General features: G+C 36.7%; 1 protein-coding gene across 4 annotated transcripts in view; it reads left to right on the forward strand.

The window, feature by feature from the left end:
• Positions 1-19,215, forward strand: part of LOC149798261 (uncharacterized) — a 141,350-nt gene that overhangs the window by 86,873 nt on the left and 35,262 nt on the right. For all 4 annotated transcript variants that reach the window (XR_016421991.1, XR_016421993.1, XR_016421992.1 and 1 more), the window contains exon 12: positions 10,074-10,115. Coding sequence is in view for 1 of the 4 variants with exons in the window: in XM_089963397.1 (XP_089819523.1) it covers positions 10,074-10,115 (42 nt within the window). In the remaining 3 variants the exon portion in view is untranslated. The remainder of the gene's footprint in view (positions 1-10,073; positions 10,116-19,215) is intronic.

Here is a 19,215-nt window from a genome sequence, read left to right on the forward strand (position 1 = left end):
CCACTAATATGCTGTTCATGCTATGCTGTTTATACAGACTAGTAGCAAACTAACCAATCAAAAAGTTACTTACCACTCGTCATGCAAAAGAACAACCCAACATGAACAGTAATCAGGGTAGCTTCTTTGCTCAGAGTGAACAAAACTCGAACACGTAATCCCAGTTCAGAGTTGCCGAAATGGCTAAATATGTGTAAAATGAGAATAGCACAATAATTGCAATAGATGACTTTATTTCACTTATCAATGAACATTAATTAAATAAAATAATAAAACACCCACTTCTGCCTAATTAAAACATGAATAAATAAAATTATAAAATATATGATCCTGTTACACACTTTCCACCAGACATTTAAATGATGTCCTCATCATTTAGGGGTATTCACCATGATGAAAATTATGGCTTTGGAAATGATGTCAGGCATAATGCTAAAAATTCCATTTGTGTGCAATGACTGGAGGATACGGACTTTTGTTAGCCAATCTGGCTCATTAACGGCTTGGGACATCACATAATCTCCAGAGATCATCCATGAAGGTGCTTTCCTCACTAAAACAACATTGCTGGCCCAAGGACTATGTGATTTACAAATCACTTCGCTAGCAAGTAACTGGTGAAGTCGATCTTTCACCTCACTGTACACGGAAGGGGGTATCCAACGGTATCTTTGCTTAAAAGGTGTTTTGTCAATCAGAATGATGTGATGTTTTACAGCTGCCATAAATCCCAAATCTGTTTCACTTCTGGAAAAGATGTCTTCGAATTTCTTTATAAGATCTATTCCTTTTTGTAGATCATCTTTGGATAGTTTATCTGATGTCCATCTGATTGAGAAGGTTATCTACTCGCTCCCTTCCAACCACATCTGCTGGTATATGAGCCATAGACACTTGCAACTCACACAAAATAGCTCTGTGGAATACCAATTGTCCTGGCAGTCATGTTTGACACATGAACTTTTATCAGACTATTCCTCGTGTAGTTGTAGGTCACCAGACCTGGAGAAATATCAGAGTCTTCATTTACTGTGGACATCACTGAATTCTGAAGCAGAGCACATGTTGAATGATAAGGTACCTCTTTATCAACAAAGGTTCGCAATATCACATTGCTTTCTACAATAATATCATGTGACTCTGCATTCTTCAAAACACCTAGACAAAAGTTTCTCTTTGTTAACTCTTTTTCTTGCAAGGTCAAACATCTGAATGTCAAATACCACAGAGTTAGCAATCAAGCTGTCTGTAGAAATCTTGCTCCGTGTTCACTTTTGCATCCCTCTAGAGCATGCATAAGGTAGTTTGTCCCTAGTAACACAGAAACGCGACTACTGTTGTCTGGCATGACTAGCATTAGACAACGTTGCGTTTCCACATTTGGCAGAATGTTGCTTTCTATTTCCTCTTCTATGTAGCCATTATATGGTATCTTCTCTCCATTCACACATTCAACATTCAAAAGGTCTGTAATGGAATCAATCGGAGTCATCTTCAAATTCTTGTTATAAAATGTCTGGCTAACTGTTGATATGGTCGTTCCAGTATCAGTCAGTGAATATACTCTAATACCATTGATGATAACAGAAACCTCATTAGCTTGTCCTACTAGCTCTGTCATGTTAGTTCCTTTATGCTTCTTGGGGAAACCCCTTGGAAAGCCTACTGATTGCTCCCCAGCCATAGGCCTTGTGAACTTTAAATCCTGTTTTGAAAAGACAGTCTCTTTTTCGGATGGCTTATAAATTGGCATGATCAAAATGGTGGGGGGGGGTCTTTTCTATAATGGTTTAATAAATTATCTGTAACTTTACATCAGTTTCTTAGTAGAAAGTTTTTCCTCAGCTTTCAGATCAGGGTCACTGCTACTCAGGTTCTCCAGCTTGTCAAACAGGTCATCAATTTTTCTGTGGATTTGTATCAGAGTCTGGTACCTCTTCTGTCACTTTGAGTTTCATTAACAGAGCAACAAAATTCTGTTTTATATTCCTTTGACGTGATATGACTGAGCTATCTTTATTGCGAATACTTTTACGAGCTCTGGGTCAATCATGCTCCTCTAACATCATGGGTTCACTGTCACTAAATTCATAGTTTGACAAGTCCTCTCCCTCTTCAAAATCTGTATCATTGTCCACATCTGGAGAATTATCAATATCTGTGTTTCTTTATGGTCAACTGGTTGACTGGATAAAGCATGCATGGAGACTTTGGCCATAATGTTTGTTCCATCTTTCTGACTGAGTAAAGATTTAGTTCTTTGTCCACAGGGTGTTGGAGTATCTGGGCCATGTTGATTTATCCCACAGCCAAAGTCTTGTAGCCAGATATTTGTTTATTCTTATATCTCTTTCTCTTCCGCAACATTACATGTAGTTTGTTCACATCTCTCTTCAAGAAATGAGGATACTGTAACATAAATGATAGATACAGTACTGCATCCACCACACACCCTGCTGGAACCTTAATCTCATTAGAGTGCAGAAGTCTCTTTGATATCTGCATTTTGAGCCACATTAACATCATACCTTAGTGCTTTCAAGATCTTTAGTTGTGTGAAGGTTAAACTGCATATCCTTGGAATATGGCAAGGCTGGGATTTTTCTGACTCCCATGAAGCAAACAGTTTCATGGAAACAACTTTTTTGTCCAGGGCCTCCAACTGGGGCTTTGGGCTTTTCTCCCATGTTGTTATTAAAAAAGAAACTTAGGTTATTAACCAGCATATTCTTTTCATCATTCTGTTCATATGCTTGTCTCTTTGTCTGTCTGTCTGCTCTCTACTTTTGCTCTACACACTGATCGCTTTGCTTAGGTTTATTTGGTCCACTATCTCTCTAGATGGATAATGAATAAATATATGGAGTAGTAAGTCATTTGTATTGAAAGTACTGTAAACTTAATCAATGTATACATGCTGAACAATAATGCACTGATGACGGTATTATTTATAGTTGTAGTGAATGTATTTTCATAGCATTTGCAGGGTGTAAGAAAGCAGGAGAAATGTATTTATCTCCATTTGCAAACCTTGTGCACAGTTGAACCCAATTTCTTATAATAAATACTGGACTTGCATTGTCTATTCTATGAGTAAAAGGCAAGTGCTGTAACATAAAGGGAAGGGATCTCAATTTAAACAAAAATAACTAAAACATCTTTGATGGGATCTATGAATAAATCTATGACTGGTTTCGGACAGTACTTGCTTTTTAGGCAAAACAATGAATGATGCAATCTGAAGCTGGTATTTATTATACATGATATGAATTACATCATGTTATTCCTAGAAGTCATGAATGATGCAATCATAACTAAGTTTACATCTCTCTGCTGAACAAATTGCTCATTATGAGCTCTAGAAATCATACAGTGTTGTGCCCTCTTATTTGTCAGTATTTGATTTTGCAAAGGACATATTTCTGTTTAGCCAAAGTGAACAGAGATGCCTTGTACTTGTGTGAACAATGCAGATAACATCTGCTATGTTTGTGGTGAAGTGACTTTTGCATCACAAAATCGCAGTATAGTCACTAGGGTTAAGAAAGCCTGTCATCTTTATTTGGGCTGCAAAATTGGAGATCAGGACAAGAGGTGGGCCCCACACATACGCTGCAACACTTGTGCAACAAATCTATGCCAGTGGTTGAACAGGAAAAGAAAATATTTGCCATTTACTGGGCCAGTGATTTGGATAGAGCCAGCAGATCATATCAACAATTGTTACTTATGCATGGTGCCTCCAGTTGGAAAAGGTGTGTCAAAGAGGAAAAGTGGACTGTGCATTATCCACACTTTCCATCAGCTATCCGCCCAGTACCCCATGGAGAAGGACTGCCGGTTTCTGATGCACCAAAATCATTCTCACTTGAGGCAGATGAGGAAGAGGATGAAACTTCTGGTCCAGAACCATCAGTGTCGCATGACCCATATTTTCTCCCATCCTCCCCCTCTGAACCACATCTCATAACACAAGGTGAACTGAATGACCGTGTCAGGGATTTGGCTCTATCCAAGAGTAAGGCAAAGAAGTTGGGCTGCAGACTACAGCAGTGGAATCTTCTGGCAGGTGATATTAGGGTTTCCATGTTCCATGACCATCAAAAAGATCTTATCCCATTTTTCTTCATTGGAAGGTGATCTTGTAGCCTGCAACAACATCAGTGGTGTAATGGTAGTCCTCAATTTCCTTCATGATCCAGAAGAGTGGAGACTGTTCATTGAGTCATCTAAGAAGAAGTTTTGCTACATAATGGCAATGTTTTGTTATCAATTCCAGCTGGTCATGCAGTCCATATGAAGGAAACCTATGACCAACATCAGTGGCAGCTTTGTGGCATTTGAAGGTTCTTGCTATCTTGCTTGGCCTGCAGACTGGATACACAAAGTACTGCTTTTTTCTCTGCAAATGGGATAGTCATGCAAGAGATTGCCCTTACATCAAGAGAGACTGGCCACTCTGTCAGTCACTGTAGCCTGGGACGAAAAGTGTTCAGTATGTACCACTTGTTGAATCAAGAAAGATTTTATTACCACCTTTTGCACATCAAGCTGGGGCTGATGAAGAACTTTGTCAGGGTCATGGACAAAACACAGCTTTCAAGTACCTCCATGGAAAATTTCCAAGGTTAATTGAACCCAAGAGAAAGGAAGGTGTCTTTGTTGGTCCTCAGGTTTGCGAACTTCTTTGAGATGATGCATTTGACCATGCACTGCGTTTTCAAGGAAAAGATGGCATGGAAAGCCTTCCAGTTAGTGGCAACAAATTTTCTCAGAAACAAGAAGGCAGACAGCAACAGGGAGTTGGTGGATAACCTCCTCAAGGCATACAAAAGCCTTGGTTGCAACGTCTCTAAAAATAAACTTTTTGCACTCTCATCTAGATTTTTTTCTCCACCAAACTATGGAGCAGTGAGCAATGAGCACAGCGAGTGATTTCACCAGGACATTGCAACAGTGCTATCAGGGCAAATAGAGCCCATCAACACTTGCGGGCTATTGCTGGACAGTGACAAGAGATGCTCCATTTAATGAATACAAGAGACAAGCCAAGAAGTACCAAGTAGACACTGAATAAAGACTAAACTCTGTTCTTATAGATACATAATAGTTTTTTACCTTTTGTTTCATTATAAATTTTATTTATTTAATCCTTTTGCTGTTTTATAAAGTGTTACATAAACAGGACAGGTGAAATATTATTGTGTAAAGGAACCATAAACACGTGATAAGACCTAGGTTTAATTTTATGATTAAAACTCTACTATCTACACAATATACATAAACGTAAAATCTAAAAACTTACATATCTTGTAAACAGTAGCCGGTCAGTTGTTTTAGTTGCCACATTTGAATTCAGCACATCACAATCCATGATAAATAGCACATTTCATCTCTGAGGCACACGACTTCTAAAAATTATAGACCAGTGTTTTCTTTAATATCTCTGTGTGACAGCCTGCCATCCAAATCCACCCCCAATTGTCAAATTTGCAATTGCTGAATCTGTCAATCTCTGTTGTTAATGACTTTACTAACTACAGGTGGCATTGATTTGGTTTATGGTACTGTAACTGGAACCATCTTCGATAGTGCTTTTGTTTTTAATCAGTGTGATCGATCTCAAAAGGTCTGAGCCACCTGCGAGCCAAGTTGTTTCACTCGATCCACAGTGGCAAGGGTTGCAGTGCACAGTTATAAGACCATGAGCCCTTTTGGTGCACATCCAGATAATCCACAAACAACATCAATGAGCCCAGTTCCTTAATATGTCATGTACACAAGTTTTCTCACGTAACTGCAAAGCGGGTTTCACAAGTCCATGCATGACTGTCATTATTATTAAATGTCAGGTCAATCTCTAATATATGGTTGTATCATCATTGTTTCACCACACAGATCCAGCATGTGCTCTCCTTGAAAAGTTAAAATGTGTAAGCCAATTATTATGGCATCACAGATATGCAGGTGCTGCACTCATAATCAATATCAAGTCACCTGGTTATATGATTGGTGAAAACCCTTAACAACTACGCCTGTCATTTCGGACCTGCTTTCATAATTACTAGTGACAGCATCCCAGGTTAAATTAACTTGCATTGTTGAGATAATTCTCACAATGTCAGGCATGATATGATATCCCACATGCAAGAATAATTTATCTGTGCAATATCAACTGTGTATGTCTGCATTCTATGACAGTGACAGAAAGCTGAGTGTGGACTTATGGGCATGTATAGAAATTTTAATCTTTGCCACTCAACACCAAAATTCTTCAAATTTTTTCATTGATTGTATGCACCAGAGGAAAGTTTGATAACTTGGAAGTTTGTGTCAATGTTGGATGAAAACACAAATGAGTTACTTGTGGGCAGACAACCAAACAGTTGGGATCAGATATTAGGCTAACTGTAATAGACTGATAATGATTGTCACAAGATGAAGCTGGCTTGGGACTGGATTAGTGAAGACACTGAAAGCAACTGCGTTAATAAGATGTTTATTTATAAACACAAATTAAATGTGAACAAATCTGACACCATTATATAAAAAAAGATTTGGAATATTATAAAATTCCTAACATGGAACCATCATCAACAAGTAACTCAACAGGAAAACTCAAAGATGAATTTAACGAATAGAATTTTAAACAAATGTGAATAACGTCCTATCACCGATCAACAAATAAAATGATATGATCAACACCCGAATATAAACAAGGTCTTATTAAACACCAAGGGTGACCAAAGCATGTGATTTATGCACTTAACAATATAATATTCATTCATCAATCTATCAACTCATCAATTTATCAATTCATCAAGCGATATTGGAATATGTATGAATTTATGAATCTATCGTTTATATAACAATATTGAAATGTGAATGCATGAAATTATGAATCTATCATTCATATAGCGATATTGAAATGTGAATGCGTGTAATTTTGCTCAGATAGCAATAGTGAAAATAATAACATGGAACACATAATATATATATATATATAACTCGTGGTGCCCATTTGACGTCCAAGGTGTATCTCTGGTTCCACCAAGCGATATTGGAATATGTATGAATTTATGAATCTATCATTCATATAAGAATATTGAAATGTGAATGCATGTAATTTTGCTCAGATAGCATTAGTGAAAATAACAATAACATGGAACACATAATATGTATATAACTGTCATGGCACCCATTTGATGTCCAAGGTGTATCTCTGGTTCCACCCACTCTAGTCAATGGTCAAAGAACCCCCATGTAGGGTCCATCACTCCCTGTCTGTTGAAGGATCCCTCGAGAGCCCTCACATTCAACACAGACCCAATGGTTGCAAAGCCTTGGTCTCTCACATTGAGAACACCAGTGCACTTTTCCGAACCAATGTCACCAGACACAGTGTACACGTTACAAGAAACCACATACAGTTCTGTAACTCCACATCACCAAACCATATATAAGGCAGCTAAAAGTATAACAACTAAACGTGTAGTACATATGACAAGGTTAAGTACTTCTGCATTGATACATGTTGCACATGAATTTATTACCCATTACATTAATCGTTCAATGCATGCAGCATATAATTAAATTCAATCTGTCTGTTCAGTTACAACAAATAGCTAACTCAAACCAGACTATAGTATTTCTAATATCATGGCATTGTTTAACCTGGTATTGACTCACTATAGAATTTAGAATAAATTCTAAAACATCTAATATATGAAACAATTCTGTCATATAAAACGAATAGTGATAAGGAATACAATCTTAAATTGTAATACCTCTACAGCTGAAGATTTGCTCCCGTAAAGAGGTGAGCCTTCTGACAAGACTAGTCGTAGTGTAATTTGTTTATAGAGAATTTGCTCTATATGTATACTAGCTGTGACAGATATGCGAAGCTAGGTACTTAGGTTTTCACTGCAGGCAATTTGCACATGCATCATGGGTTGTGTTGCACTCAGTATTTTGAAATAACTAGAACTGAAAAAAATAAACCACCCTTGGGTGACGCTGTACGCAGCAACGAAACCCAATTACATTTGTAATCACATATACATATTGATATAAATCGTACACAATTCTGTGACAATGATGCTAATATGATCTCAGGTGTACATGAGTGCATGGAAAGTTTTTATAGTCATGCTTACTGTGTCAGTTAAGTAGCTGAGCAAGATTCCTTATCCACACATAATGTGAGAACAATTCTGTTACTTTCATTCACTCAGCAATAACAATTCAGTCAGAATTCGTTTTGGGGAGACAAGGCAAGCAGATATAAGCCTTTGTTATGTGTGAATATATTAACGTAAATACCTGGGTTAAATATTTCAGATTTCTTCTTGTGGCTTTGTTAACCTGATTAGGAAACATGGTATCACCAAAGTTGAGTTTACCCAGGTGCTACTGGTATTTTCAGGGTATGTCTTGCTTGTCATTGATTGGATATAGTGCCGACAAAATTGCCCACACAAAACATCTATTGTTAAATCTACGTACCTCAGAGGATAACTTTTCATGTTTAAACAGTAAGATAACTTTGCACTGTTCAACAGTTCAACATTAAGGTCTTGTCAAATCTGTAAGTTTATTATGATTTCTTTGAATAAAATGAAAGCAATTTTTTTGGGCAAAAGGTATCAATCAGCTTTTTGTAAATGAAAAAGTAACATAGTATTAGTACAGTTTTCAAGGCATTGTGACTATGTTAATATTATATAACATTTCATTAGACATTATATCTATTACATAATCTTCATTAGAACTAAGAAATGTCTATAAACTTCTGATAATAATGTAGATAACTTGCCCCCTCCCTGCCCTCTCTCTCTCTCAGCTCTGAAGGGATCATACACAATAAACAACGCCCATCTAATAGAGATTATGTCCACTCTACAGTGGTCATCCTCAACAACTCCACGAGAAAGCAGAGCAATCTTCTGCGAGCCACCACAGCCACTCCATCAGGACGAATGGAGAAAGGGTGGTGGGGATTGTTCTTAATCCTCTCCACTCTCTCTCCACCCCCACTGCATTGCATGGAGTTCCGAAAACACGTGAGCTGTATTGTACTTAAACATATGCAGACATCTCAGGATCATTGGTATAATTCTTGGCCACGAGTTGCATATAATGACAATATGTCTTAAATGTTTTGTTCAACATGTACGGCATACCTGGAGTCAGCCAATTGTTCAGACGCCCTATTCAGTGGCATGTCCAATTTATATTACTGAAAGTTGAGAATCAAGCATATAGTATATTGTTTGCACCAGAAAGGTTATTTATATAGCAAATGCCTCTCTCAATGATCAAGACCCTGATTTCTTTACAAGGCTGGGTGCATAACCAGTTATTTACCATGGTGAGGGACCAGAACTAGTTGATTTTTGTCCTGATAAGACCAATTTCCACTGACTACTTTTTTCTTTGAATGCACAGTACTCAATACATACACTCAGATGGCCAAGGCAATGTTCATCTGAGGTTGAGCAATCAGTCAGGTAGTCTGAGTTTTATGAATGTCCCCACCCCTCTTTAGATATTTTGACAAAAATGTCAAAATGTCACAAATTGGGTGGCAAAGGTCAGGGGAAACTCAGTCCATCTTCCAAGCGAATAGGTACTTTTAGGGCTTCTGAATGAATTTATTGGTTTGTTCCATTTGTTTCACTGAATGAGCTTTGAATGGCAAATGTTTTTATTTTATTTGGGTGTTCGTTAATTTTTTGATAACTTTTAGACAAAGTTTCTTTTAACTACAGAGCTGACATTCAAAGAGGATCCACCAACAGTGGTTTGAAAATTTAAAAATATTAAAGTTAGTAAAATATTTATATGATTGCATAAGCAATAAAGTGATTGTTGAAATTTTTAGTTTTCGTTCATTTTTCCAGTCATTCATAACTGTTGAATATAATGCACTGTAGTAAATATTCATGTCAGGCTTAGCAGTTGGACCAGTTCTTGGCTTATGCGGACCTGGGCATTGTAGGATCCAACTGGTCCTGGACGAGTGAGTCAGAAGCCAAAATTTTCATGCCCTGATTACTATGTCTTTTCAGCAAAACAACGGTGGAAAAGAAAGAAGGTCATGCCCAGTGCAGGTAAGATGTAATCAGAAGTATAGGGATTACATGTTGCAAATATTCTGAAGGACTTTAATTTTAAACAATTTCATTTGGCTTGTAAAGTTGTGAAGTCAGATTGCCTGTCAGAAAAATCAGGCATGAAACTAACCATTTAGTGCTTAGAGGGGTTCTGTTCACCTCCACATTCAGAGAATAGTTGACACTGCTCAGTCCATTCATCTTTTATATTTTTGCTTTGTATTTAACATAGGAAGTGGTTTTGAACCAGGGTAGTTAGTTTCAACACTATTCTGGGTCTTTCAGCAGTCATTATGATGTTGCCATTCTTATGTCATTTCATCCTTTCATCAACACTGATAGGGTATGAAATGTCTCACATGTCCACTTATTTCATCAAACACACAGCCAAAATAAAATAAATATGGGTATTCTCCTGTGGTGTTCTGTCCCATTATCAATAATTAATACACTGAGTTATAACTTTCCACCTTGAGCAAGGGCACATCTTGGTTCTGTGCTGTCCATCCTTCACTCTTACCTTGTAAACAAGGTTATCTTTAAGAAAACAATAGAATGCCAACTTGTAAATTTAGATAAGCACTCAACCATTATATAACAATTATTGTTATTGGGCAAGCAAGGACATGGATCCCAGTATTATTAAAATTTTCATTATAATGTGATCTTACTTTAAAGCATTGCACTTGAAGGCTTGGATAGCATTATGATGAGGGGGTACTGTACCTCGAACAGGTTCCATGACCTGATTAGGTTCTGGTGATCATGACCTAATTTTCCTGATTGCAGGGTGATACTGTGTTAAGATGACATCCTCCTGTATTTTCGGGGTTTGTTCATCGTTAATAGATGAAGTCCTCTTTGGCATGTAAGCAAGGCTATATCTCAAGAAATATGGCACCAAACATGACCTAAATGAACAGTGATGGCTTTAAAAGATCCCAAGATCTTGTTTGGTTCTTTGACAATACAATATAAACTTTTTAGTTCCATGCCTTGACCAGCTTTGGAAGTGGACCATTCAGTTAATGGACAAACATTGGTCACAAACAAGTAGGTCCTTTTTCGAAAAGACAGTGGAAAGAAAAAGTGCAATATATATGGTGATAACTATGGCTTTGTACTTATGCACAGCCAAAACAGAGAGTAGCAGGTTTGAATGTAAGAGCAGATTGCTTCACTCTGAATGGTTTTTATCCACATTAATTGTCCAGCTACACTACATTGTAGCCTATCATATCAGCACAGTCATTTGGCCACCACACATTAGAGTGATATGGAACTGTCATCCACATTTCTAGCAAATATTTGAGAAATGAAACGGCTTCTGTCAGATGTCAAGCATATTGGTATTCCATGAGCATACAGTGATCTCAAAATTTGAATGAAAGACAAAATTTAGATATATATTAGAATTATCTTCCAGAGGTAAGAGATTCCAGGTATATGGAATTGTCTACAATGGCCTCAAATGAAAAAAATGTGTGACAAAAGTTCTCACATACATACATACATACAGACATACATATGATCCTATAATTGCTGTATTTGCTTGAATGTCCAACAATTGAGCTCAAAACCATGAAATGGCTGTTGGTTAACTTGTCATGTCGGACATCTGACATAAGGTACCCCTTATTATCATATGCATTTGTTTGGTCCTTATGTTTTGAATTGTTTAAAAACTCTATAACCACAAAGCACAAGATAAAAGAGGTGTGAAAGATTCACATACAGACATATCCTACAGCTCAAATACAGATGCATTTTCGTTCCTGTAGAATATGAGATACATACATAGTACTAGCATATTTCTGTTATAAGACTAGTATACTTCATGCATACACCAAGGCAAATGAATTAAATTAATAAACCTGTATTCAAACAGTAGAGATATATACAATGTGTATTACAAGTGTAAAACACAGGTGTAAGCCAAACCTGACTACAGGCAAATTGTACACATTTAAAATACAAGTATAATACAAGGATATTTTTCATAGAAAAGGTTGGTTATTGCAAGGACAAGCATATAGTGGTAGCAGGAATATTTGTAGGATCCAGGTGGGTTATCATTTGAAAACGTTACACCTGAGCATTTTATTAATGGAGCAGTGAACACAGATAGTCAAGAAAAACAGTCTAATTGATTTTAATAATGAAATTGAATATGCATTGATATAATTTCTTCATGTGTATAAAAGGATCAAATCATTAATTTTAGCAAAATCTTTAAAATATATCATAGTGGCATAAATTCTGAAGCATAAAAGTCTTAGGCCTCTGTGACTGAAGTGTTAAGCTGGATAAGCATCATCAGATGTAACGTGCCAATAAAGATTTGACACTTAGAAGCTCATAACACATGACATAAATACAACAATTCTTCACCATCAGATGTATTGTTATCTATGCTATTGTAAGATATTAATAAGGAATGTATGTAATTGATGTGTGCCAGCCAATGGCCACCTTGCCCAGTACATTTACATACAGTGAACTCTATCAATACAGAAATATTTGGTACCAACTCTTCTGCATGGATTAGCAGAGAATCTTGATAAATTTATCTCTTCAGGGAATGTGCAGGACGTTTGTTCCAACTAAATTTAGATTGATAAAATATCTCAGTAAACAGAATCATAATAACTAATGCTTTACTCTACTGTTTGGACTCCTTTGTGTTATTGTGAAGAACTTCTGTAAATAACACTTAATTATATTAATTAATTAAAGCACTGCTGTTAACATAACAAACTTTGGTTTGTTTTCAATCATGGTCAGGTCTTCAAAAAAAGGAAACAAGCAAAACTTTGCTTCATGTCCAAACATCAGTTTGCTTTCTAGCCTGGACCTTGAATCTGGCTAGATTGGCTTTGGATGATCTGTCACTGAATTTATGCCTGATTAGATCCATATTTCAAATGCATTAACTGATCATATTACATTAGGATAACAGCCTCTGGTAACTCCAAACCCACCTCTCACAGAAAGATGAAAATATATATATATATACACATACACCACTCCCTTGATAACTCGCGCCCTGATAACTCGCAAACGTATCCGCTTATAAGCGGTATCAAGTGTGGATCCCATTTTTTAAACCTGAAAATACCACAGATATTTATCCCTATTTGTTGAACTTGAAGAAAATCACGATCAAAATTGGTAACGGAAACTTTGATATATTGCTCGTTTTGTCATTGAAAATGGTAGATAGGACCTGGAAATTTTAATCAACACTATGAAATATCAAATTTAAAAATAGCTCATACAATTTTCTTTCCAAATAACATTCCTAGTACCTCACAGTTAATGATACGTAAGAAAATTTCTATCAGTGAAAATGTCACTTACGCCGAGTGGAGGCAGTACTTTAATAAATAAGTACAAATTAAATAATCATTTTATCAATTGAAATTTGTGTTCCAGTTCTATCTTCTAGTTCCCTTTAAGTGTAATCATCATAAATGCAATGTGTCCTCATGTAATTAAATGTAAAATGCGTCAATCTACTGTAACAGCTATGTCCGCGAGCATTTCTCTGAGAACCTAATTAAGTGCCAACTGTGTTTTGTTGACTGAATTGCGGAAGTATCTGTTGTATTGTTGCACTGAATTAAAAGCTGGCCTCGTTTGTATTATCACATTAATTATGTCTTTTGAATTAAAAAAGTTAAAAGGCACAAAAATGGAAGTAACTTAAAATCTAGCGTCCTCGGTCATATGTCAGGTGAACTCACTTCATTTGATCAATTGAACACTGTAATAAACGTTATTATGTATGTAACAGAAACTATCTTAAATTAATCGACTCTTTCATAACTGTGATCAAAGATAACAAGGCAACCAAGCGAAATGAATACTTTGGAAAATATCGAGCTTGATTTCACTGATACGGACCATTATGGGCAAGCGAGGTTCAGAGAATTCTTGAACTGGCATTTAGAGATATGATGGTTGTTCAAACCAGTTGGAATAATCTTTCATATGTTGGATATTTTAAAGAAAAAAATGTTATTTTAACAGAATAATGAACAACTTCATTAGAAAAAGCGCATTATTAAAAATTATTATCAACGTGATTGTAAAATGAGGTGTCAGTCATTCAGTCATTAAACAGCGCCCCCCCCCGGTTTTCTCGATGTCAAATTGATTTTTTTCCAATTTTTGGAGGTCCGTTGGTAACTCGCCTCTCGTTTATAGTACAGTCTATGTTTGTGGACCCTGTTGTGTGCAAGTTATCGAGGGAGAGGAGTATACAGTGGAACCCCACTATAATGCACTAATTGGGGTCCAAAAAAATTGTATCGCATTAATAGTGGGGTCGCGTGAATGCGGGGTTTTACAGTTCTTTACTTTTTTCAGAGAACAACTCGTTGGCACATATACATATATTCATGTCTAATGTATATGATGAATAGGGTATCAACACCGCTTACTTTTATGCCATCGTGGCATGCAGTTTATCCATAGTGCATGTAATTCCATTGAAAGATTGCACACAGATTTACAATATTCAATAATTCTGTCCCAGATCATTGTGTCTGAATTCAACATCTAATAGAAAGCATGAACAGAGCATTAACACTGTTTACTTGCCATCTGATATTGTACCATCGGGACTTGCAATTAATCCATAATGCATGTAATTCCATTACAAAAATTGCATAAATGTTTAAACTATTCAATAATTTTGTCACAGATCATTATGTGTCTGAATTCAGTGGGAAAAATTAACAGCAAAATTAGGTTAAGAAACATGAAGCACGTGTATGGTTCATTACATTTCAGGATCTATGAACGGTGTCTGTTCAAATTTCATACTGCTAAAATTTCTCATATGCGTTTCCATGTACATTTATCCATTGTAAATTTCCAATAATTAACACTTGTATCCTTATTTGTTTGAATCACTACAGCAAGAATAATTAACAATCAACACATGCTTTCAGAGTGCATATAACATTTACTTCAGATTTTGTGACTATGGAAAGAAACGTGTGAAACGACTATACATGTAGTAATCATTGTGCAAAGTGCAGAGAACAACTTGCGTTTGTGAACTTGCTTTTCCATAATGGTAAAATATTTTTATAATAAAGTGCAGTAGGCTTGTAATGGTCACAAGTCACTTTTATAAAAAATAATTTTAAGCTGAACACATGTACAATTTCATACACTTTCAATTTCCAGCTAATCTAGGGGACATTATTTACTGGTCAACTGACTGTCTAATAATACCACCAAGCCCAACAAGCATGTTGGCGGCTTTCGTTTTCTTATTTTTATTCAATTCTGAGAATTTTTTTCAACCACCTCATCGTCTGCTACTTAGTTCTGTATGCAGTTAAAGAAGAAACACATGATTGCTACAGAATTAATCGAAGACAATCACATAGAGGAATTACTGGCTTTACTCATGGATCAGTAATAAATAACATTTCCGATAATGTTTATTTTGGCATAACACTTCAAGAACCTGGTGAAATTATTAAATTTCAGAAGCTATGCCATGATTGTATTATATAAAATTCATATGTGAACTCTTCCCCAAAATGATAATAAACGTTTTACATACTATTTCTCGTACTTAAAAAAAAAAATGTATTTAAAATTTAGGAACCACGCCACAATCATATTACATTCGAATTCATATGCGATCTCTTTAATGCCACATCAAAGTTAATCAGGGATATTGCAGTGACTTCATCCTTACTTCACTTTGCATGTCTAATGATATTTTGTCTGGCCAAAAATACTGCTAATAATCAGTGATGTTTTTCTTTGTAGTCCCTCACTTTCAGTTCTCCAAACTCCTGCATCATCAAATTAAGGAAATCAGAAAGAAAGAGGCACATGAGTTTCCAGTTAGCCTTCAGTGCAATCACATCTGTCTGCATGACCCTGTCAGGAAACATGCAACAGAAAAGATGATTGTCACCATAGAATTATGGTGAATCATATGCCCCAATTTTTGCAGGCAGGCAGGTGGAGGAGAGAGAGGAATACAGATAAGTCTTTCTCCAGGACTTTTGTCAATCATCACTGACCCACATGAGGTACCAGACTTAACCCATTTTGTCAGATTTGGACTAATCATTCTCAGAAATAATTGGTTATATGGTAGGTAATCAATGTAGAGAAGTCTAACCTTGTCCCTTCTCAATATGTCATCCTTCTGGGTTACTGGAACTTTTAACACATGATCAAATTGGCATCTACCCCCGCACATGAAAGTAACATTCATGCATCAGAGAGGGTATCACACAAGACACTGAAGCTGGACCTTCAATAAGACATTAGACCAAGTCATATCCCGGTTCAGGACAGCCTTCTTAGAGAAGGCAGCATGCATTCCTTTACAACTATGTTCGAATTCTTCAGCTGAGAACTACAATTGACTTTGCCAAGAGCAAACGAGACAGTAGCAGAAAGCAGCTGAAAATCACAGAGTTTTTCAAACAATAATAATGTATTACGTTTGACAGATGAGAAATGTAGTCATATGAAATTTATACAGACACCGTTAGTTAACCTTTAGACGTACTGTTTCATCATTCGTTACGTACACCCGTTATGTAATTTTTAAAAAAAACTTCCATTGAATTCAGTTACATAATGATCTGTGACAAAATTAATGAATATTGTACATATGTGTGTGGATATTTTCAATGGAAATACTTGTATTTTGGATTTAATGTATGTTATGAGATTTGCTAGTGAGTACATGGTGTTGATACTCTATTCATGCTATAGATTAGACATGTATATATAAACTATACACATGAATGTACCAATGCATGGTTCTCTGAATAAATATATTATAATATATTATATATGCAATCTCTGTTATCACAGCAAATGTTTTTCTCATTTAATATACATTGATATAAAATGGTAACTGTGCCAATGAAGCATGCATTTTCGCACCCGCTTTTATTACTCCCCTTCTCCCCCCCCCCCCCCGTTAAATCCACAAATGTGTTGGTACTGTACATGGTTGCTTATAACATAGTTCAGTTCATAACATGGTCGGATTCTATGGCTCCCAACTCCCACTGTATAATGGTAGCCACCTGGTGGTTAGTGTAAGAGTTGCTTCTCTTTGTCCTGGAGGGCGGGATTTGGTGGTAGCAGAGAAAGTTATCCTGATATAATGTGATCAGGTAAGTATTATCAGAGAAACATGATTTACCAAAAAATGTACTATATAAGTTTCTCCTTAGATAACACAATTTCACAGCATCATTCAGTTCCATTATTGGAAGGGTTGGGCAGTCCACACTTGGTAACCAATAGTCCATACTTAAGACACCATTACACCATTACATTTACATATTTTGAAATAAATATATATGTACTGGTAGTAGTGTTACCCACATAAGTCTTGGAGGATAATAATTAAAGTTAGTTGTTGTTGCTAGTATCTTTGTTTCCTAATTCAAACCTGGGCTTCACATATTTTATTCTCTATTTATGATATGCTGACACTGCAACTATACAGTGCAAGGGATTCATATAAGGGACAGACTGTTTAATTGGGGCTTGGATTGGAGAATGATTTATGGTCCCAAGAAAGCTTGAGAAAAATAATTTTACTCCAATTTGCAGCATAAGAGAATATTCTCTCCATTATATTACTTGAAGGAACATTAATTATCCAGATGAAAGAAAAGTATATCCTGGCTTGAAAGAATTAGATACCAGCCCCCACAACATCCCAATATATGTTGACAGATCCAGAAACATTCATTCATTTGTAAAAATTTTATAAATCTAGGAGATATGATTTGTCATCTAAGTTGAGTTTCAGATTTATATATAGTTAAATAATTGGGAAAACATAATGACCAAAATCGCTTTGTCAGCAAAGCATATATTGACTGTTAAATAAAGGAACACTTTGCATTAAGCTTGGTCAGCAACATCTTTATTTATTTTTTTACAAAGAAACTACCTGTAAGCTAGACTAGTGACTCCTCAGTTTTTACTTCATTAAGGTGTTTATTTTGGCAGTATAATGGAAAAACAACTCTAAGACAAGTTGACATAAAGATATTCGAGAACCCCAATGACTGTAGTTGTGTTGCTTAGAGTATGTGCTTGTCCAGCAACTATGCATATGCAGGTTTCGACCAAAAGAGACCCATACATTATGAAGATGGAATCTGCCCTTTCATTATGGGCTGAAGACTGCCGTAAAAAGGACATCCCCTTGCAGGGCAACGTGATTCAGGAGAAGGCTTCAAATCTTTATAAGAAGTTTGTTGAAGAGGATACACAAGACCTGCAGCCAGGAACATCGACACCACCACACCCTGGAAGTTTTCAGGCCAGCATGGGGTGGTTTGAAAAGTTTTCAAACCGTTATAACCTAAGGAGTGTGAGATTGCATGGAGAGGCTGCATCTGCTGACGTAGAAGCTGCAGAGAGGTATCCAGAGACATTCAAACAAATCATCCAGGAGAAGGGATGTAAACCTGAACAGGTCTTCAGCATGGATGAGACTGGATTATTCTGGAAGAAAATGCCAGCGAGAACATACCTGATGAAGGAAGAGGCCAAAGCTCCTGCATTTAAGGCACAAAAGGACAGAATCACGCTCATTATGTGTGGGAATGCTGCTGGCCACTTGCTCAAACCAGGCCTGATTAATAAGTCTGCAAACCCCAGGGCCCTCAAGAACAAGAATAAGAATGCCCTGCCTGCCTACTGGATGCATAACCCCAAGGCCTGGATAACCAAAGTCATAGCGTTCCTCCCTTCCAACACCACCTCCCTCATACAACCTATGGACCATGGCATGTTCCGTGCATTTAAGGCCCTCTACACGCGCAACTCTCTGCAACACCTGGTCAGTGCAATGGATACGATGGAGGACTTCACCTTAAAAGAATACTGGAAGAAATTCACCATAGCATCGTGCCTTACAGTAATTCAGTCTGCCCTCAAAGAAATGAAAAATGAAACTCTCAATGCATGCTGGAAAAAACTGTGGCCAGATGCAGTCCACAACTACAAGGGTTTCTCGCCAGAGGAGATTCACAATGAGGCTGTCAACAAGGCTGTGAGACTCGCAAAATTGCTTGGG

Source organism: Sinohyriopsis cumingii, chromosome 6 (assembly GCF_028554795.1).
Source record: "Sinohyriopsis cumingii isolate HCF-2022 chromosome 6, ASM2855479v2, whole genome shotgun sequence".
Lineage (NCBI taxonomy): Eukaryota > Metazoa > Mollusca > Bivalvia > Unionida > Unionidae > Sinohyriopsis > Sinohyriopsis cumingii.